Source organism: Neofelis nebulosa, chromosome 4 (genome assembly GCF_028018385.1).
Source record: "Neofelis nebulosa isolate mNeoNeb1 chromosome 4, mNeoNeb1.pri, whole genome shotgun sequence".
In the NCBI taxonomy this organism is placed as follows: Eukaryota; Metazoa; Chordata; class Mammalia; order Carnivora; family Felidae; genus Neofelis; species Neofelis nebulosa.
The window spans coordinates 19,014,056-19,036,732 of NC_080785.1; the positions used below are offsets into that span (position 1 = coordinate 19,014,056).

The 22,677-nt window shown below is 41.4% G+C and overlaps 1 protein-coding gene across 9 annotated transcripts in view; it reads right to left on the minus strand.

Annotated features, from left to right (window-relative positions):
- The window catches only part of CALD1 (caldesmon 1), a 189,271-nt gene that overhangs the window by 73,803 nt on the left and 92,791 nt on the right, over nt 1-22,677 (minus strand). The window contains exon 1 of one of the 9 annotated variants that reach the window (XM_058724229.1): nt 1,350-1,583. The exons of the other annotated variants lie outside the window; for them this stretch is intronic. Coding sequence (XP_058580212.1) covers nt 1,350-1,402 — 53 coding nt within the window. The 5' untranslated portion in view covers nt 1,403-1,583. Of the gene's footprint in view, nt 1-1,349; nt 1,584-22,677 lie in introns of those variants that run through there. 9 annotated transcript variants of the gene reach the window in all.

Genomic DNA, 22,677 nt, shown 5'->3' on the forward strand with positions numbered 1-22,677 from the left:
TGTGCCTCAGTGTCCTCCTCTGAAATAACGGCATTAAAAAAGACCAGTGGCTTCTGAACTGTTCCATGGAGATCCAGAATTCCAAGGAAGTTTTGGTGGAGTGGGCAGAGTGGCGTGGGGTGGAGAAGAGATAGGGAGTGGAGTGGAGGTAAGCAATGGGGTGTGATTTGGGAGTGCAGTAGGGGAGGGGTCTAGGTCCTAAACTACCTATTCAACCAGAACATCTCTTGTACTTAACAGAATTCCTTGTAGCGTTAAATTTGCTTAAAACAAAAACAAAAACAAAACAAAAACCTAAAACAACTCGTTTGATAACCACTGGCCTGTGGAGATAACCTCTAAAACCCCTTTGAGCTCTCACACTTGAGAGATCGCACTTATTGAAAGGGGTGATCCAAGATATCTGCTAATGTACTGGAGGTAGGTCTCATTTTCGGGACCCCATTGAGTTCCTCTGTTTATTTGATTAACTGTTGCACAAACGCTGGAACAACTGGAACAACAATTGTCATGCTGAATCGGTGCCAAAACTCTCAAAAATGGGAAAGATTTACTGAAAGACCATTTGGTATTCTTACTCTTGTGTGGTACCTTTTCCCAAGACCCAATAAGTTTTCCAAACCTCATAAACACCAGCGTGAAAAGAGCTCTTGCCTGCAGTACAAAGGCACTGGCTTCGTTACTGACTGTTGTCTGGCTTTGGGTAAGTTGAGTTACCCCTCTGGGTTTCGTCTCCTTGTCTATAGAATGAGAACATCGCAGCAAACAATCCTAGAGGCCCCTTCTAGCTTTAACATTCCACAGTTTCATGATTCTAAACCTTGGAGCCTGTTATCTGAACAATTCCCTGATCAATTGCATGTGCTCTCAATCTTGTTCGGTCACAGTCAGATGGTCAGTATATTAAGGGCTTTGGGCTGTTGACTTTAAGGATTGGGCAATGTGTGCTTTAGCCAAGATCTCTGATTCCTGCAAATGGATCATTCTGAGCAAAGGGCTCAGGTCTAAATTAACAGCAGATCTTCAGAAACACAATACTTTGTGGATCAGTATTTGCAGTAGAGAAACCCTGTGCCTAGGTATAACCCTTAGAAATGGTCTACAAACCACCATAGAAATGGAAACGAGGAAAACCAATCGAACAACCACAAAGTTTAGACCAGAAAGTTTCATACAGGTCTGAAATTTACACACTGCCTGCCTCCCTTTGCCTCCTGATTTCTCCTCTCCCCTCCCTCTCCCACAATTAATTTTTTTTCTTTTCTCTTCTCTCTTTTATAACAACAATTCCTTTGTAAAAAGAAAGAAAAAAGAAAAATTTAAAGCGAAGAGGCAAAGTGAGCACTCACTGGGAGAGCGCGGCCAGGCTGCGTCTTCCCTGCAATCCGGATCCCCCGAGCATGTCTGTAGCTGGAAGGGGTGGCGGGTTGCTGGAGGTGCTGAGACTCTCCTGGCAGTCAGGGCGTGGGCCGGGCCCCCGGAGGTGCCATGTTTTCTGTGGCTGAAATGCAGTGTGCAGGATGCTCCGGTGTTCTCCCTTTGTGTTAACACTTTGGTCTGTCCCTGTGACGAAAGTCTGGGCTTGTCCTCAGCCAAATCTACTCCTCCCCACCCTTTCCCTCCGCATAGGATCATCAGAGAGCTGATTGTTATTTTTTACTGTAATCTCTCTAATAGAGGCCCATCCTGTTTAGACTGTAAAGGGTGAAGATTGCTTCGAGATTTCCAGACTGTTATTAGTGGGTACTAGGGGTCAGGATTCTCAGTAGCTTTCATGAAGACTTTATATGATTAATTACAATTATTCCAAGGTAGAGAACTAGTCAAAGGAAAAGACAGTGATCCATGTGCTCAGCCTTTTGGAAAACAGTTGATCATGGGATCACTTGCGTGCCGAATCTCACTCTGAAGAGATCAACAGAAATCAGCCCACCAAAAAGTTCACATGGGTGCAGTTCTCAGGCCCTCATTCTGAGCTCTGTTCTCAATTAGCATTGGTGTAGGTGCTTTCCAAAGCAAACAGTTCCCACTGAGAAATCAAATCTGAGAAACTCCTCTTAGCCCTTTTATCCAGGGAAAGATGGATGCATGATATAAAAATGCAAACCAAAGGCAAAGGGAAGAGAGACGGCTCTATCAGTGATCTGCTGGGTTATACGGGGTGTTTGGCGCTCACGCCCCTCGGGAAAATGAGGGCAACAGCCTGCCTAGGAACATGTTGCAACAGTCTGCCTGGTCTGCACCCATCACACTCTGGTGTGGTGATCTCATCAGCCAAACCAGGCAAGGGAGCCTGGTCAGCAACAGCTTGGGAAGCAACCAAATTCCAGTCCCTGAGGAGGGGGTGGTTGTTGATTCTATCTGGAGACGACATTCCCTCTGGGCTTGAGTTATGAATACGTTTCTTCATCTCTAACAGGCAAAGATCAGATTGGTGCTGCGGAACGCGGATGCATAGGACTTTCTGTCAAATGAGTAGAACAACTCAGTTCTCACAACAGAAGGTTGAGATGAGTCTTTTGGTAAATAGCAGGAGAAGCCATCAACTCCACACACTGAGAGCCCCCTTCACAGAACGAAAAACATCTTTTGAGAGCTACAGCTTTGTGTCACAAACAAGGGCGCAGAAGCACAGAGCGTTTGAACAGTTCGCCAATGTCAGGGAGCAGAGCCACATCATTGACCTTTGTACTCAACTTAGAGAAGTTTCATTCAGATAGGTTAAATGCTCTTGTCATTTCAAGCAACTAGAAAATTTTGGTTGTTTTCCTGCTTAAATACTATGCTGTCAACAAAGTCAGAGTTTATAGAGTAAATGCAGTTTAATGAATTTCAAAGTTAACTATCTCCATATATCATGACATATACACATTTAAACATCTCTCTGATTATGTATATTGTCACTCAACATATGCTGACTATATAAAATTCATGAGACACTCATAAAAATAGAGCTATGTCTGCCTCAACAGAATTCTCACTGACCTGGCTTGAGTTTATGGCTCCAGAGCTGAGATAGAAACATGTATCGGGGCATTTTGCTATGCTCCTTTCTACCAAATTTTGCACATTGATTTTTTTTCCCTTCACCAAGCTCAGTGTTCTGCTGTGGCGGGCAGAATGATACTCCTCCCAAAGATATCCATGTCCTAATCTCTATAATTTATGAATATGTGCAATATGCAAAAGGAACTTTGTGGCTGTAATTAAGTTACAGGCATTGATATAGGGAGATGATCCTGGATTCTCCAGATGTGTGTTCAATCTAATTGTATGGGTCTTTAAAGTTGGAGAGCCCTCTCTGGCTGTGGTCAGAGAGAGAGGTGACTACAGTGGAATGGCCAGAGAGATGTGACATTGCTGGCACTGAGGATGGGAGGAAGGGGGCCAAGAGGCCAAGATTGAGGGCAGCCTCTAGAAGCCAGCAAGGCAAGGAAATGGGTTCTCCCCTAGAGCCTTCAGAAGGATGATGCCCTGCCCGCACCTCGATTTTGGCGCCTTGAACGTGTGTTGGGACTTGGAAGCTTTAGCATGGTACATAATCAGCGTGTGCTATTTGAAGTCACTGAGCTTGTCGTTATTTGTTACAGCAGTGATAGATAATTAATAAATGCATTTGCTTATGGGCCTCATTTGACCTTGGGAATTCATTTCAGCTCCTGATTTCCCCTTCCTTCCAATACACTCCAATCTTAAGGTGGCAAGCATAGTTTGGCTGTATTTGGAACGAGCTCATAAAATGAAGTAGCTTGGAAAAAATTCTGTTATTTTTCCAGATCAGTCTTATCTCTCTCTCTTTATCTCTTTCATCACACACACACACACACACACACACACACACACACACGCAGGCGCGCACACGCGCACCTTACCTTCCATGGGGGAGAGCAAGAATTTGGTAATCTTCCACTAACACGCTGACATTCATGTACTAAAAGTATGCTAGTGGTGAGCTGTATAAAGGATATCCACCAAGCTCTTTTCCTAGCCCTAAAGATAATAGGTAAATCATTCACACTCTTTGCTGGCACCTTGTTACTAATGAAATGTATTTGGGGAGTAGCTGTCTGTCTTTAGCCTGTGATAGTACAACTAGCAGGTGTCCCAACTTGTGCTACTTAAGTAGTGCACCAACACGGCAATAGTGAAGAGAGAAGGGAGTTTTGGACCTGGATCAAATACCGGTGGGAAATACGAAGAGCACAGGGGCCAACGAAAGGGAGTCTGGATGCATTTGACAGGCAGGGAGAGAAGTGAATTGTGAGCGGAGGGCAAGGCTGGAGTAGACAACAATTTCCAGGTAGCCCTCTGGGGGTCTGGCTAGCTGGGGCTGCAGAGGCAAGATGAGAGGAATTAGGAAGAACACACCAAAGGCTAATGTGCACTCACTGTGTAGCACAGACATGGGTACTGAGAGCCCTGCTTCCAGAACTGGTCTTTGAGAACTGGATTAATGATCATTCACCGGCACCACAAAGGATGGAGGCAGTCATGCATATGTCAGCAAGACAGTGGGTGTCACACATGTGACATTTCAGGACTATTTTACTAAGGAAAATGGAAGTCTGGGCTAGTCTCAAGTTACTCATAGCATCCTCCTTTTCTGGATACTTTATTTAATTTTTTATCAAAGGTTTGAGGGAGGTCAGTGCAATAGAAAGGAATAGCTCCTACCACAGGGTGGTCCTTTATTAATAAAATATGATTTAAAAAAATAACTTAACTTCATGGAGGTAGGAGACTGGACCACATGATCTGTTCCAGACTTTACAGTCTGCAATGGTTGTTTGAGAACAGCTTCTACCTTGGAACAATTCCCTAGGGAAAAGTGAGGTATGTGGGAAGTGCCTGTGTCCTGCCCTAATGCACTTTAGACGCACACACACAGACACACACACACACACACAGCCACTTATTTCCTACAGAAACTCAAACCCCAAAGAAATCTACTCCCTTGAGAGACAACAGTTCAATAATTTAAAAGGGATTTTTAAAAAGCCTCTTGAAAAATACTCTCTTATAAAGAAATTCCTAGACTCCATACTCTTAGAATGAGGCAAAATATCTTGCCTAGATGGCTGCTTATCAAGGGGTTGATAGGAATGGGGTTCCTGGGTTGTGCAGTCGATTAAGCATCCAACTCTTGATTTCGGCTCAGGTCATGATCTCATGGGTTCATGAGTTCAAGGCCTGTGTTGGGCTCTGTGCTGACAGCTGACAGGCTGCTTGAGATTCTCACTCTCTGCCCCTTTCCCTCTCTCTCACTGTCTCAAAAAAGAAAAATGGGGTGGGGTATGTTGGATAGGAATGGAAGTGAAGGGGTTAACTACATATCAGCAGGCAGATCCTATTTCCTTCTTTCCATGGGCCCCTTGTATTCTTCCCTCCACGGCTGATGGCATCTCACTACCCTCATGGCATCGAACATGTTCACTTGAACGATATTGCTTTGCATTGTCCTGTGATCTTGCATTTTAATGGGTCCTCCTAAGAAAACTTCCCATGAAATACTCCTCCCTTTATCCATGTCCCATCACAGAAATTACAGACTCCTCTTCTCTCTTTATTCTTCTTTCTACCTTCCAGTAATGCCTTTTCCTTGATTCTCCTGCCTCACTGCATCTTTGCTAATGTCTTCCTAGTTCCTGCTGTGTTTTCCTCTAGGGATCCATGGTGGGCTGGGTGGGGGTGGAGGAATGAATGGACTGTTCTGGAAAGTCATCCTTTACCCTCACCCTACCCTTCCCGTGCAACTCACTGTCCTTAACTAGTATCCTTGTGGCCTTTGCTGACACAATTCTCTGAACTATTCTTGGTGTGATCTGTCTGTAGGCTTGTACAGTATCGTGTGTGTTACATTCTCTTATCTCTCACAATGGCAGCCATGTAGTTTTGTCCCAACATGTTCCTGCCTCGCCCCTTCTCACTTAACACTACTTCAATTTTTACTACAAGCCAGTCACCCAGGGAAATGCTGTGGGGGATCCAAAGATGAGGAGGTCAGACTCAGAGGGAGGTAAGGTATGTATACAAACACTGTGATACAAGATAGAAAGTGAACGGCACTCTGAAGGCAGTGGGGCTAAAGTACTATGCTTCAAAGATGGCATCCTGTGATCAAGGCCCCAGTATTTAATCACACTTATGCTCAATTTATTCTGTTACTGAACTGTACTTCCTGTTGCCAAAATAGAAACCCACTTATCTCTATCAGGGCCACAGGTACTAAATCATGCTTTAGCCTCATCTTTTCTAGGCTACGTGCCAATGCCTATTTTCCATTCTTTTAATATCAGCCTGAAACATAACAACTCTTCAAGCGGGAAACCAAAATTGGACATAATAAAGGCTTGACCAAGTCTGAATGTGCCTGGATGAAGGCCCAGTGCTGCCTGCCACGTTCCTGTTAACACGTCTTGAACATCGTTTTCACATTGATAATAGCATCGCTTACAGAGATCATTCATTCATTTCTGTGCTAAATCCAGGATTGTTTTTCTTCCTCTCCAGATCTGTTGCTTTGTCAGTCTATATCCAGCATTTATTGTAAAGCTAGTTTTGTTGTTATTATTTGACCTTAATAGGGGCGCCTGGGTGGCTCAGTCGGTTGAGCGTCCGACTTCAGCTCAGGTCACGATCTCGCGGTTTGTGAGTTCGAGCCCCGCGTCAGGCTCTGGGCTGATGGCTCAGAGCCTGGAGCCTGCTTCCGATTCTGTGTTTCCCTCTCTCTCTGCCCCTCCCCCGTTCATGCTCTGTCTCTCCCTGTCTCAAAAAAAATAAATAAATGTTAAAAAAAAAAATTTATTTGACCTTAACATAGAAAGCTTCATACTGTTTTCAGAGGCCCATTTTTCAACTCTTTCAGGACATTCTGTATTGTATTTTTCTTGTTGAAGGTCTTAGTAAATGAGGAACACATAACCTGATTTCAAGAAGGGAGAAAAAGATCTTTCAAAGAGCACCTCCCTGAATTTCAGTACCTGGGAAGTCTATCTATTTGAGGCAACATGAAGTTCAAGGTTCTAGATTGCACTAACGGTGGGTTTCTAGATTTCTTTCTCCCCTTGCTAGGCCGTGAGCTCCTTGAGGAGAAGTACTGTGCCCAACCATCTTTTTGACTCTCCCCTTGTTCCAGTTATCACAGTGCTTGGCAGAGAGCAGGGCTTCTGTAATATGTGCCGCATAAATGAATTCGTGCACGTGGCTTCATAATGAGCAAAGAACTACTTTGACCAAGTGGATTTATTTTTTTCTGTAGTTGAGTCAAGATGGAAGGATAAGTGATGTGAATGGTGACCTGGCCTTAAGTTTCATGGTGCCCACCGTTGGAATTGAGATGCATCTGGGTATGACTGAGTGGTAAAGCGGGTCTGGGTGGGGGAGAATCGCAGGGAGGTCTGGGGAGTTGTTTGCTATCACATGCCTGAACCCAACCCTGTTGCCCCAGGTCTGTGCCCCGAGGAAAGGTGGACTGCAGGGAAGCTGAAACTGTTTCCACAAGGTGTTTGCTGAGTCTAGGCCAAGCTTTGGTGCCTGAGTGACAAAGGGTAACAGAGCAGAGGATAGGGTCAGCACCCCTACTTCTGTCCAGAGCACAGCATGGTTCTAGAATTCTGGAGGACTGAAAGGAATACAAGGCCACTTTGGTACCTTGAAGTTTGGAGCATAAGGACACCAGACGGTGCCTTTGACACAGAGGCCCAGGGTCTCAGGGCAGGCCCCAGGGCAGTGGCAGTGGAGGGTTCTGCAAATGCCTTCATGCAGAGTGGGGGCCAGGGCCTCACTGAGATAGGGGCCTGCCAGCAAGGAGTCATGGGAGGTTGCACAGGGTGGATGAGTATACCATTCGTGAGCTTATGTGAGACAGATGTCCAGAAACAATCAGAGAGGACTTTTTTTTTTTTTTTAATTGGTGGTGGAGTGGTCATCCTGCACAAGCAGGTAGCATTAAGAATTATAGGGGCGCCTGGGTGGCGCAGTCGGTTAAGCGTCCGACTTCAGCCAGGTCACGATCTCGCGGTCCGGTCCGTGAGTTCGAGCCCCGCGTCAGGCTCTGGGCTGATGGCTCGGAGCCTGGAGCCTGTTTCCGATTCTGTGTCTCCCTCTCTCTCTGCCCCTCCCCCGTTCATGCTCTGTCTCTCTCTGTCCCAAAAATAAATTAAAAAAAAAAAACGTTGAAAAAAAAGAATTATATCATTAGTGGGGTGCCTGGGTGGCTCAGTCGATTAAGCATCTGACTCTTGATTTTGGCTCAGGTCATGATCTCACAATCCATGGGTTCGAGCCCCACATGGGGCTCTGCACTGATGGCACAGAGCCGGCTTGGGATTCTCTCTCTCCCTCTCTGCCCCTCCCCTGCTCATGCTCTCTCTCTCTCTCTCTCAAAATAAGTAAAAACTTCAAAAAACTTTAAAAAAATTTTATCATTAGTAATGTGATCCTATTGACACCCATAGGCAGATTATGGGTATGGGTACATGGGTAACAGCTATAAGCGCTCTGTACCTTTTTAAAATTATGTTTTATTCTGAAATCTTTTCAACAAACTGAAAGGAATAAGGAAAATTCTATGTACTCACCATCCCCCTTAGAAATAAAATCTTCAAAGTAACTTAGCACCCCTGAGTGCTTTTTGAGAATAGCATTCTGTCCCTTTCCACCTAGAAGTAGCTACTTTCTGGAATCTGTGTCTAAACCACGACTCAGTTAAAAGGAGGGCATTCTCTCCTTCCCAAGGCCAGTCCTTGAGTCCCAGCATTCCATTGCTGACTCTCTCCCTTAAGCATATCCTGACCCCTGGTTGTATCCCCACTGGCAACTTAACATACATCTCCAATCAGTGCAATGCACCCTAACATTTATCATAAAGGGAACTTTTGTTCCGTGAAAAGATGATTAGCATTTGCCACCATTTGCCTGATATTTCCTGAAGTTTTCTGCTTTTACCCAACAAGGCTCTTCCTTCTCTTTTGCCTAGAATGTCTTTTAAAATTCCCTCTGCTTCCCTGAATTCTAGTGATTCTTTAAGAACCAGTGTCTAGCCTCACCTCTATAAAGTCTTCCTGCACGTGACTTTCTTTCTTTGTACTTTGCCATCTCAGGAGGAAAGAGGAGACTATTTGAGCCTACTCTTGTTTGCGTGCCTTTGAGAGAATTATGTTGTCATGTATGAGTCAGCCGCTCTGGCTAACTTGTTGTGAGGCTCCCTATTTCTGTTTAAACTCTTTTGCAACAATTATTTAGGTCTGCTCTCTAAGCTCTTTTTTTTTTTTTTTTAAAGTCTGGGTTTTTTAACCAGCTAGACTATTCTTTTTTCCTGGAGAGAAAAGTTTCTATCTTAAGGGGATCATGCCTCCAACTCCCCCTCTGCCCTCCAGCTTGAAACACATCTTTATTTTATTTTTTTTCCAATATATGAAATTTACTGTCAAATTGGTTTCCATACAACACCCAGTGCTCATCCCAAAAGGTGCCCTCCTCAATACCCATCACCCACCCTCCCCTCCCTCCCACCTCCCATCAACCCTCAGTTTGTTCTCAGTTTTTAAGAGTCTCTTATGTTTTGGCTCTCTCCCACTCTAACCTTTTTTTTTTTTTTTCCTTCCCCTCCCCCATGGGTTTCTGTTAAGTTGAAACACATCTTTAAAAACAATGAAATAGTGCTTGGAAATACGGTTCTAACAACAATTGCTTGACTGAATGGTTGCTGGTACACATCTATAAAACCCTGGTTCTGGTCTCAGTGAAAATAGTTACATATACCCCTATAATTCTAGAAAAGAAGTATGTACAGGAAGGATATGATTTCTACCCAAAGGAAATTGAATCTAGGCCATAGTGATATGCTTTAGAATGTAGAATTTGTTGTCCATAGATACAACTGAACTGGAAGGAAATTAAGAAACTATCATGAGGACTCTAAGGATTCTAGTTTAAGAGAAAAGGTCAAATCTTCAAAGGAAGCATGTTAGTTCATAAGCCACATAATTCTGTGTGTATCACTCTTGTTCAAAGTATCCAAATATTTCCACAACCATAAATTTATTTGCTGGTGTCCACTTTCTGCATCTGGATATTAAATTTACACGTGGCTTTTACAGCTGGAATCAAATCCAGATTTTTTTGCGGGGGCGGGGGGTGGTGGTTTAGGCCTGGAGTAAAGCATGTACTTGTTCTTATTGCTAGAGAAATAGTTCATCATGTGTTTTGGATACTTTGGGTATTGTGTTTACTATGTACATTATATGAAGGACACTTTGTTAGGTACTGTCCTATTTTGTAATTAACAGATCACACGAACCAGTACATGATTATGATACCGATCTATAGATAGAAATAGATGGATGTACACACAGAGGCTTATTTATTCACTGTTCACTAAATAATCTTTTGTGGGCAAGGATCTTTTCTCACCAAATAAATTATAATCTTTTTGTGGGCAGGGATATTTCATACTACCTTGCTGGCACCTGATACAGCCTCAAACATACAGCAGATACTCAACAAGTGCTTGCTTTTCTCTCTCTGGGTTAGAGAGGGACAACAATGGAATAGAGATGCTACATCAATAAGTCCTGTGGGCTGGTCCTCCTAGAGGCTTCTCCAGAGTGGTCTTTTTTTTGAGATATTTAGTGCAGTACAGGATCTAGAAGCTTTGCTGCACCAGCAACCGGGTTTTGGGAGTTCTTCAAGTTGACAGGTCTCAGGAAGACTGAGGGCTTCCAGACTCACAAGACACTCACATGGACATCAGAATGCTAATTAATGCCAGTTAATTAAGAGAACGGATGACCTCCCTCTTCAGTGCCTGGAGAGCTCTCAAATTCCCACCATTCCCCAAGCCATGATGTCAGCAAGCCTCCCAGTCACCAGAGACTGCTTCATGGGTAACGAAGTCAGAGCAAAGGGAGGTGAAATCGTCATGAGGAGTACTTTACCCAAGCCAAGGGAGGACCCGAGAAACACCTCCCTCAGTGGAGGGAATGCTTTTCATGTCACAAGACTGAATGAACCCTGAGATTCAAAGTCCTCATTTGGATACATAGATGAGTTGGAGTGAATATTCGTGTCCCTGAAAAATTCGTTTGTTGAAATCCTAACCCCCAATGTGATGGTATTAGGAGGTGGGGCTCTGGGGAGGCAATTGAAGGTCATGGAGGTGAAGTCTTCATGAGTGGGATTAGTGCCTTTATAAGAAGAGACACAAGAGAGATTGCTTTTTCTATCTCTCTCTTCAATAAGTGAGGATACAACAAGAAAATGGCCAACTGCAAATTAGGAAGCAGGCCCTCACTAGATACTGGATCTGCCAGCACCTTGGTATTTGGACTTCCCAGCCTCCAGAACTGCAAGAAATGAATGTTTGTTGGTTTAAGCCATCTGGTCTATGGTGTTCTGTTAGAGCAGCCCCAAATGACCAAGACAATAGATTACAGTTGCTACACTTGCTTGCACCTGGGAGACCTAACGTAATTAAACACTTACGCGTGTTGAATTCATTGAATTTATTATAAATGTTCTTTTGTAGAATTTTTGGATGCCTTTATGGTGGCAGCTTGACACAGGAGATTAGAAATAGACTAAGTGCAAGCTTTTCAGCTTTAACATGTTACTTTGCTTTGAAGTTATTGAAAAAATGAAATCAAGCTATCATTAGGATCAAGGCAGGAAAAGCAAATAGAGCTCTTTTTTTAAATTCATTAATTTATAGACTAGAAGCAGGCAAGTGTTTCAGTGAAAACCTTTAATTAAAAAAAATCATATCCATTTTTCTCATTTAAAAGCCAAGATCTGTCTGGAAAGCTTTTTAAATTTTTTTTTTTTTCAACTTTTTTTTTTTATTTATTTTTGGGACAGAGAGAGACAGAGCATGAACGGGGGAGGGGCAGAGAGAGAGGGAGACACAGAATCGGAAACAGGCTCCAGGCTCCGAGCCATCGGCCCAGAGCCTGACGCGGGGCTCGAACTCACGGACCGCGAGATCGTGACCTGGCTGAAGTCGGACGCTTAACCGACTGCGCCACCCAGGCGCCCCATGGAAAGTTTTTAATCTTAAGACCTCATGAAGACAACAAAGAAAATAGATAATACTGTTATACAAAAAACAGTGGATGTTTTAAATTTGAGATCCAATGATCTGGAATATGCATCCAGCTTTTTAAAAATGTTTCATTTATTTATTTTGAGAGGGAGTGTGTGTACACTCATCTTCATGAGTGGAGGAGGGACAGAGAGAGAGGGAGAGAGAGGATCCCAAGCAGGCTCCGTGCTGTCAGTGCAGAGCCCGATGCAGGACTCGATCTCACAAACCTGTGAAATCATGACCTGAGCTGAGATCAAGGGACACTTAACTGACTGAGCCACTCAGGCGCCCCTGCATCCAGCTTTCTAAAACACATTGGAGGGTAGAGTGCTGATGTAATCTGAGATTCTCCGACATATTTTAGAATTCAGTGTCTTTTTAGGATAACTTTAAGCCAACTTGCCTTCTGACTCTTTCTCAGTGGATGTAAGTATTAGAAATTAAATTAAAAATTAAAAGATACACAGGGTCCGTGGGTGGCTCAGTCGGTTAAGCATCCAACTTTGGCTCAGGTCATGATCTCATGGTTCATGAGTTGGAGCCCCCTGTCAGGCTCTATGCTGACAGCTCAGAGCCTGGAGCCTGCTTTGGATTCTGTGTCTCCCTCTCTCTCTGCCCCTCCCCAGCTCGCACTCTGTCTCTGTCTCTCTCTCAAATATGAATAAACATTAAAAAAATTAAAAGTTACAATTTTGAGGCTATTCTACAGTACTTCCAGTATTTCTGGTATTCCAGTTCATTGATTTTATTAATTACAAATTTTATGTGAACGAATTAACCAAAGGGCTTACTTTTATAATCAAGAAACTTGATGCCTACTGTAGAATGTGTTGTATCATAGTCAATGTTTCCTGAATTAATCTGAATCTTAATCTAGAGTTTTTACTAATGGTTATTTATAAGTCCTCCTCCTCCTCCTTCTAAAATCATACTTTTTAAGGTGTATGTATTTATAAAAACATAAAAAAGGCCCCACTTCACTGAAAATAAAACTAACCCCACATATCTTGGTTAAATGGATTCTAATATATGTCTTCTTCTTTTTTTCTTGGTTCATCACTACCTCCCAATACTAGAAAACAATCCACTATTTAGAGTCTAAACCTGAGACTCACTTTGTATGTTAAACACTCTTTATTTCAAAAGGAGTATTGACAAATGCTAGCCTGAGGCTGGCTCTACCCCTCACCTACTCCTGCCTATTCTCCTGGATTAACTGAAGAAGTTCACTCCTCTGGACAACAGACTTGGCCTTTCATAAGAGAAATTTTGGATCATATAGTTTGTTCACTGCTGCACTCTTTAGGGTTTGGTATAAACCCGGTAATTTGACAATTACCAGGTCTTACAATGCAAATGTTAGTTGCAAGCATTATTAGGAGTTTGAGCCTTAAACACGCCAACTAAAGGGACTTGATTCTTAGCATATTGTCATTTGGCTCCATGATACAACTTAAGCATAATGATCAAAATTATAGGAGATAGAAGTATAAGTATCCCTAATAACTAGAGAAATACATGAGGTTTGTTTGTTTGTTTGTTTTTTGTATCTCTAGGGAAAAAGATAGGGAGTCAAAAGTCCGGGGGCTCAGCAAGGTAGTGAGGGAGGCCCAAGGAAGATATGGTGGTGTCAGTATTTGGAGAACACCATGAAGGTCACTAACATTTCCACCTCCCTATAAATATCTTAGCGAACTGAGCAAAATCTACCTTGGTACATACATATGAATTGAAGTAGCTGCTTATTCATTATTCGTTTATTCAACATTGTGTACTGGTCTTTGGGGAAATAAAAGTAGGTAAGGTGTAGTTTTTAATCTAGAGTTGCTCTTAATTTGGTGGGTTAAACAGACACATGAACAAATAAAATAAAATAGTAACATAAAATGGTAATAATTAATACAAATAGTAATATAAAATAGCATATAATATGGTAATAATACAACTAATTAATATGAATAATAATATAATAATTCACATACATTGAAAGAGCCATGGGAAACTCAAGGTGGGAGGTCACTTTGACAGGGGGCCTCTTGGAAGATGTTTTCCAGAGGATGAGAGTTGAGCTGGGCCTTCTAGCTGCGTAAGAGTTCACCAGTTACGAGAGGTTGGGGAGAGGATACTGGTGTGGAAGATGACAGAATCCCGCTGAGTCTGAAGATCTTTGCTAACTTACATGCAAAACCACACAAGTAAGTGACTGACAGCACGGTTTTATTTTGATTGGGATAAAGCCATCATTTTAAATCTTTGGAATTGTCTCCTTAATTCACATACTCAGGGAAAGGAAGATAAAATGGCTTTGCTTTTTTTTTTTTTTTTTTTTTTTCTAAACTGCAGTTGAGGCCATAAGCCGTCTCCAAGGGGGAACGGCTCTAGGGAAAGTGACAGGTAACCTTTTACAGCATTTTCTCTGTGCCTGATTTTTGGAAGCCTAGAACGCCTGAGGGCCTGTCAGATCACGTAAGATAGCTGTGTACAGAGTATGAAAATTCCTTTGGAACCCAGTGTGTGACCAGCATGAAACTTGCAACCCCACATAAAGTAAAAGAGAAGTGAATTGACTTAATTAATCATGCAGGCACCTCTACATAATAAACATGTCATGTGAATCACCCTTTCTTTGCATGTGGTATCTGATAATATCTCATTTAATTTTCTCAGCCACCCTGAGGAGTGTTAGTTCTATTTGACAGATGAGGAGGTCCAGATCCGCTCAACTTTTATCCAGTGTGTCCTCTTTTATCCTTGATCTAAAAGGTATTTTTGTAGTCAGAGGCAGTTATATGGGCTGGGCACAGCAAAATGCAGAAGGAAAAGCACCAGAATTGTAATAAATGACATAGTTTCCAGATTTGACCTAGCCACGGACTGTGGGCTCCTGGAAATGTTAGCAAGTCTGGGTTCAATGATTTGGATTTTCAAACTCTTTTCAGAGAATGTAGGAGAGAGAGTCTTAATTTCTGACCATATAACCCAATGGGATACCAGAATATGTCTCTTAGCAGTACTTCTGCACTCAGGCAGAGTTCTCATGGAAAACCAGCTCCTTTCTGCAGGGGACACTACCCCCCCCCCACCCCGCCACCGCACCCCGAGCCTTGGTTCAGCTCTATCACAGCTCTGACAAATGCCACAATGAGACAGAACTTATAATCATGTTCCTGTGATGTGACGCACTTAGAGATGAAAGCATTAGGAATTTCCATCCTGCCTCAGTCCCGAGTTTTACAAAATTTCATTCTGTTCAGTTTGTAACCCACGGAACTTCTGTAGCAATGATACTCCCTGGGTAGCCAGGATATACTCTGAGGATGCTGGCTCAGAAAACAGACAGATTTTTGGCTTTCATGGTTGGGTAGGAAGAGTTATAGGCTCTTAAAAGGGGAGTAGCAGGAAGGAAGGGCATCAGATGGTAGTTTCTCATCTTGTTCATCAAGGGAGAAGAAATGGTGGGTGAAGATTAGGTCCCTCAAATGGGCCCCACTGAAAAATCAAGATTTACACAACAGTTGATTAGAGAAACAGAAGGACTGTTCAAGGAAGGAGTGGGCAGAGGTCTACATCTACTAGAGTTGCCAACAGTGCCTTGGGGAAGATGCAGTGTAATCGTACCTGCTGAGGCTTCATGTCTTTGAACCAGCACAATAACCCATCATCTCATCCTGCTCGCTCGTCTATTCACTTCCTGCCCATTTATTTTCCCTGCTAGTCTCTTGAGTTCCCCAGAAAGATCTGCCAACAGTGCAAGGTTTTCCGTGGGAATAAAAAATGGGTGACTGCTGTTATTCTGAGTAGGTAGAGTCCAGGGACTAGCTCCAGAAAGAAAGGACCCTTTCATTATCTAGTTGCTGGTGCCAGTGCAGAGAGTTATCAAGCTTTCATTTGCAGAGCCCCTCGTTATGCAAAATTCCAACCAGACAATAAGACCCAGGTTAGCCTTAGGCAAATAAAAAGCACATATTGAGTAATCTTCTGGCAACTTATCAGCTGGATTCCTAAATGGTACAGGAAAATGGAAGCTAGTGAAGATGTGATATGGGATAGTCCATGTCACCCACAATGGAAAATATGAACATTGGAAGAATTTCCTATTCTAAACAATGTGCAGTTTAAAATATACTCTCTGGAGACTCTCCTGAATGTACAGGCTTATGGCTGCTATTTATAGTGGTTGATGTGTACTTTACCAAGATTTTATTCCAGCAAAGGAACTGTATGCGATGTAGGGAGTTATTAAAATGGAAAATAAACTCTCACATTTTAACTTGGTCAATTGGTACTAGTCTCAAATGCAATGTCAGATCTCACCAATCTAGACTAACTGGAAGAGAGGCCAATACAAATTATGGGATATTTTTTTTTAATTTTTTTTTAACGTTTATTTATTTTTGAGACAGAGAGAGAGACAGAGCATGAATGGGGGAGGGTCAGAGAGAGGGAGACACAGAATCCGAAACAGGCTCCAGGCTCCGAGCTGTCAGCACAGAGCCCGACGCGGGGCTCAAACCCACGGACCATGAGATCATGACCCGAGCCAAAGTCAGAAGCCCAAACAACTGAGCCACCCAGGCGCCCCAAATTATGGGATATTTTAAAAGAAATTTAGTTTTGAAAGTATGTTCAAAACTGGCCACTTCTGCCAGGCTAAGAAAACATCAGAAACTTGTTTAACAATTGTAAACATAAAGGTGATTTATAATTAGCAAATTAAGCTTTTAAAAGTAAGTGAATGTTTCCAAAGTTCTTAAAAAATTACATTCTTACAAAACTGCTGATGAACACTGCTTACTAGGTAGCACACTAGTGAAAAGAACTGATTCTATTTACAAAACATGCTCATTATTCCTCTTTAACGTCATTCATGATGAATGAGAATCCACTTATACAGCCACTACGACATCATTCCAACATGCTCATGTTTCCATTGCAGTGGTACTTTCTTATAATACTGCTAAGGACTTTGGGGATAATAAAGGTCAAGAACTTCCCTTGAAGACTTCAAAGCAATAGATTTCCCTTGACTAAGAATCAGGAATAGTCTGTAAGGATTCCTGTCTATCACTCCACCTGGCCAAATGAAGGCTACAAATGCAGATCTCTTACATCTGGCTGGTCAGTGAGAAAAACCAATGGGCAGAATCTATAAATTCAACATACATATTTGATGGCCTTTGTTACATTTTTATATGATTTTGATGCAAATTCTTTGTTTGTAGAGAATTCTTGGTTTGTAATTCTCCTCCAAGGTTCCCAGCCTTGGGAGATAGTCGAGATTAGACCAAACTGTCTGAAGACATGGGAGCTGTGCATATATTCAGTGATTCTTGGGGACCTGACCCGGAAAGGGCTTTCCTGATAGCTTCTTCCTTACCATGTCTTCTAGCCAGCCCAAAATACAGTAACAACAAGTATATCATTTACTGAGCACTAGTCAAATATTCATTTCATTTCTTTCTTCCATTCCCCTTTCCACCTTCCTTCCTTCCTTCTTTCTTTCCTTTCCTTTCCTTTCCTTTCCTTTCCTTTCCTTTCCTTTCCTTTCCTTTCCTTTCTTTCCTTTCCTTTCCTTTCCTTTCCTTTCCTTTCCTTTCCTTTCCTTTCCTTTCCTTTCCTTTCCTTTCCTTTCTCCTTTCCTTCCTTCTTTCCTTTCTACCTACCTACCTACCTACCTACATATCATCTATCTATCTGTCATCTATCCATCTAGTGCTTTCTAATCTACATGAAACCTTATGAGCTTTTATGATGGCCATTTTCCTGATGAGAAAATGGGCTTAGAGAGGCTAAGGGTTATCCTTGGTAACCCTGCTGGAATTCAAACCCAAGTCTGAAGGATCCTGCACTCTGAAAGGCATTATATCTGTGTCCCCCTCCAGTGTGTCCTATCCTCTCAACAAATAGTAGTGATAAAGATGAAACACAAAATCTTTAAGGAATCAAATCAGTTCTTTCACATACTTAGTGAGAAAAATCCTTTGATGAGTTTGCACTGCTAAATGAAACCAGTAAGGATAAAGAAATCCTACATAATAACTCAGTATCATAATTAAGCTTTGTTTAAAGAAATGCTCCCAAGATAACATATGCCAAATAAAAGACTTTGAAAATTGATGGCAGATAGGGTTCTATTTGCAAAATCACCAGTTTTTTTTTTTCCTTCTTGACTTGGCAAAATTGGATTCCCAGTTCCTAACAATTAGTCATTTTCATTCTGCCTATCCACTTATCTTTCTTTGCTTTTCCTTTTACTTCCCATGAAATAATCTGAAATAATCTCCTTTAGAAATATTATCAATAAATTGTTTTCAAATAAAAAAAAAACCACACTCTACGCGCAATACATTCTAGTATATATATTTCCCCAGAAGTAATCTCAATTGTCCTAATCAATAGCTGGGACATTTGTTACTGACAGCTCCATTTATTCAGGGAGATGAATAAATACACAGTGCAAGAAGGCTCTACCTCAGCTTAGCTGGGTGATCCTGAGGAGGTCAGCATCCCAAGACTTAAGTTTCTTCATATGTAAAATGAAGCTTTTAAAATTCATTAGATGAGGGATTCTTGGCCCAAGTTTCATGGGCTCCCCAGAGGTCTGTGGATGGAGGTCCATGACGCCACTGAAAATAGTGCCAAGTTTTGAGGGTGCATATGTGCATTTTTCTTGGAGGAGGGTCTATAGCTTTCATCAGAGACTCAAAGTAGTGTGTGGTCCAAAAGTGAAAAAGTAACATTCCACTGAAGAAGATTATCTATTAGGTCAGTGACAGCCGTAAGCTTTTATGAGTGATGATGTGACTAAGTCCCTGTCCTAATGGTGAATATAGTCTTATTGAGAAAAATCCAAAAAAAAGTCAAGAGCAGTTATGCCAACATCCTTTTTTGGCTTGCGGGGGATAACTTGATCTTCTCTGTTTCTATTTTTCTGTGAAATGGGAATAACACAGGAGAGTTTTAGAAGGCAAACAAAACAATGACTGTGTCTACACATGTAAGCAATTTACCTGAATAAGCATAAAGAACAGTCCAATTAGGCCCAATAGCCTTATTCAGTCTGTTTCTTTGAATGATTTTTCCCCATCTTAGGGAGTTATTTTGGCATTGTGGAGATGATGGAATTTTAGCCAAGACAACCAGTTGAAACATGAAAAATTCCATTGATCAATCTGTTGCAATAGAAAGGTTTTGAGATTTGGGACAGGCAGAACTGGACTGCACTCCCTAGCTATGTGAAGTTGGATATGTTACTTAACCTTTCAGTCCTATAGATTCCTCAGCTATAAAACAGGGGTAACAATATCCAGGTCTGCTATAGACTGAATGTTTGCTGCCCTCCTCTGCACTCAGATGTTGCAACCTAACACCCATTGTGATGGAATTTGGAGTTGGGGATTTGCAGAGGTGATTAGGTCATGAGGATGGCACCCTGATGAACGGGATAAGTGCCCTTTATAAAAGAGACTCCAGAGAACACAGCTGCCCCTGTTAGGACCATGCAAGGACCCAGCCAAGGGTCCATGTTAGGACCCAGCAAGAAGGCAGTTGTCAATGAACCAGGAAGCAGAACCTCACAGGTATGGATTCTGATGGCACCTTGATCTTGGACTTCCCAGCCTCTAGAAATGCTCCTGTTGTTTAAAAGCCACCCAATCTATGGTATTCTGGTATAGCAGCCTGAACAGACTAAATAAGGACACAGCGTTGTTTTGATAATTAAATTACATAAGGTCTATGAAGTATACCACCTAATCTGGCCCTTGGTTGATGCTAAACAAATGATGGTTCCTTCTTTCTAACACTAGATGAGAAATTTGGCTGGTACTCTTTCCCACTTGAGAACTATTTTTGCTGAACTGAACCCTTCAGGTAAAATTCTGAGTTATGTTTTACATATGTCATGTCTTAAATAAAAGACATCATTGATGATTTGGAAAATTAACCATGTGGCTACAGTAGGTGATTTTTAAAGTTTTTATTTTATTTATTTATTTTTGAGAGAGAGAGAGAGAGGGAGAAAACATGTGAGCAAGGGAGGGGCAGAGAGAGAGAGAGAGAAGGAGAGAGAGAGAGAGAGAGAGAGAGAGAGAGAGAGAGAGAGAGAGAGAGAGAGAGAGAATCCCAAGCAGACTTTGCACTGTCAGTGAAGAGCCTGACACGGGGCTTGAACTCATGAACTAAAATCAAGAGTTGGACACTTAACCAACTAAGCCACCCAGGTGCTCCTAGATTTTCAATTTCTATTGAATGACTGTCATGTTGGGTAGATCCTAGACTCTTGATGCTCCACGGGCCACCTTAAAGTGGGATACATTTTAGCAGCAGAAGAACTGTTCGGTTAGTGGAAACTGGTCCCAGGATGCCTTTTATAATTCACCTTTTATAATTTAATCACTTACAACTTAATAGAGGAATAAATCATGTCTATTTAGAATGAGAGAACAAGAGAGGGACGATATGAATATGTATATATATTTTGATTCTTCATGTTGCTGGACACAAATAAGTAAGGAAAGATCTCTTAGGTGAAAAATATCTATCTTATTTTGTCCAGGTTCTACATTCAAGATGGGCTGATCTCAAACAATATCAAGTTAAATACAAAAACCTTACACAAGGAGTTTAAAATCTCTTCCAAACAAATTACTTGAAAAAAGCCTTTTAACTTAAAGGAGAAATGTAGATACAGGTCCTAACACTTGTTTTGCTCCTTGGAGTGATAGATTTTCTGAGAGAACTGAGATTTTCTGAGTGATACTTTTGAGCAAATTTAGCTACTCTAATAATTTAGACATTTTGAAAGGAATATTTTACTTAACTTCCTAATGAGGAAAAATTTTCCGATTACAGAATAACAAAAAATTACATTTGAAAGATTTGATTTAAAATTTCAAGGCCACAATGCCACGCGTTGTAAATGAAAGTGTCTTTGTGTATGTATGTTGTACAACCATTGATTGGCCACACTATTAACTCCCATAGAAATGTTCTAGTGACAGAGTTTTGGAAGGGAGCTACTTAGACTCGGTGGATTTCTAAAAATTGTTTGTTTTTCTACTGTAGTGAAAATATTTACTTTCAAATGTCTAATCATCAGTATATTTCAGAGGCTCATAAAAATGTATGAACGATGACAACAGCAGGAGTGTTTTCATTCCTTTTATTTATGTCTATGAGCCTCTGAATCTGATAACGCCACTCCACAATAAGGGCTTTTCTTCTGATCTGAAAGAGAAGCTCACGTCGGATGTGGAAAGCATGAGCCAGGAATGTAATGAGTTCATGTCTTGAAAAGTGGGGGAGCAGCTTGTTGTGAGAACGAGCCCAGCACTGGGAAGCGTGTCTGACTGAAGATCTCATGGAGAGAACATCACTGTAGGTTTCTTAGCAGATACACCCAAGCTCAAAATCCTTTTGGCCACATGTAAAAGAAGAGCTCAACCTGAATCAGTGTTGATTCTTCTGGCTGAGACAGCACAGTCTTCCCTCAGACTTTGTTACCAATCACATTCACTCAAAACTCTTCACTAAGTAACATTCCTGCTCTTTATCTTGCCTAAGGTTCTTGTAGCCTCAGAAGTATGGAAAGAAAATCTTCATATTTTTTATTTTGCTTTATGGTAAATGTAAAGTATGTCTTCATTTCTTTGTGTGTTATAAAGAATCGGATTAGAAAACTATATAGTGATGTTTATTGAATAACACTCAATAGATGAAAATAATAATTCAATAAATGATTATATAATAAACACCAGATGATTAGTACTATGTTAATGCTTTCATGTATTATCCCTTTGTTTCCCCATAAAAACCCTATGAGGTGAATATTATTATTTCCCGCATTTAATAGAGGAGAAAACAAGGTTAGAAATATCGAATAATTTGTAAGGTCATGTAGCTAATAAGTGGCAGACCTGGGATCTGACAGCACAGCCCACACCCTTGACTGCTAAGCTCTACTGTCTCTCACTGTTGACACCTTCTTATGCTTCTTCATGCATGTACAATACACATGTTCTATTCAGACAGACACCCCTACTGCTGGTGCTGTGATCAGTCCATCTTTGCCAGATACATACAAAAGGCTTAGCATTCTTTTCCACTTCTGCTTTCTACTTGAATAGAAGAGAGCTGGATTTGACCCCTTTGAAAATATTTCCTCTTCCCCTACATTTTCTCCCTTGAAATGTACGTATTCCCTGATGATACAAAAGCACCTGCATAAATAATCCAGCGTAAGATGGATTAGTACACAGATGGGAGGAGAAATGGAGGCAAAGGAATCAAGTGTTAATAAAGATACATATAGACCAGGGGAAAATGCATTACGAAGCACTGAGAAATAGATAAAGGCAGAGAGGTAGTGAAATAAAAGACAGATAAAGAAAGGGGACAGAATATACCCATTAATATTTTATTCTCATAATACAGGTGAAGAATAATAAAGAGCAAAACTAATTATTTGTTCAAATATGTAATTGATTTAAAAATACAGTTTAATTTGAGATGTGTACAAATAGTATCTTACACTTAGAAACCATGCATTTAGAGTTTTCAATGGTTACTTGCTTAATTTATTCTATTGAAATTAT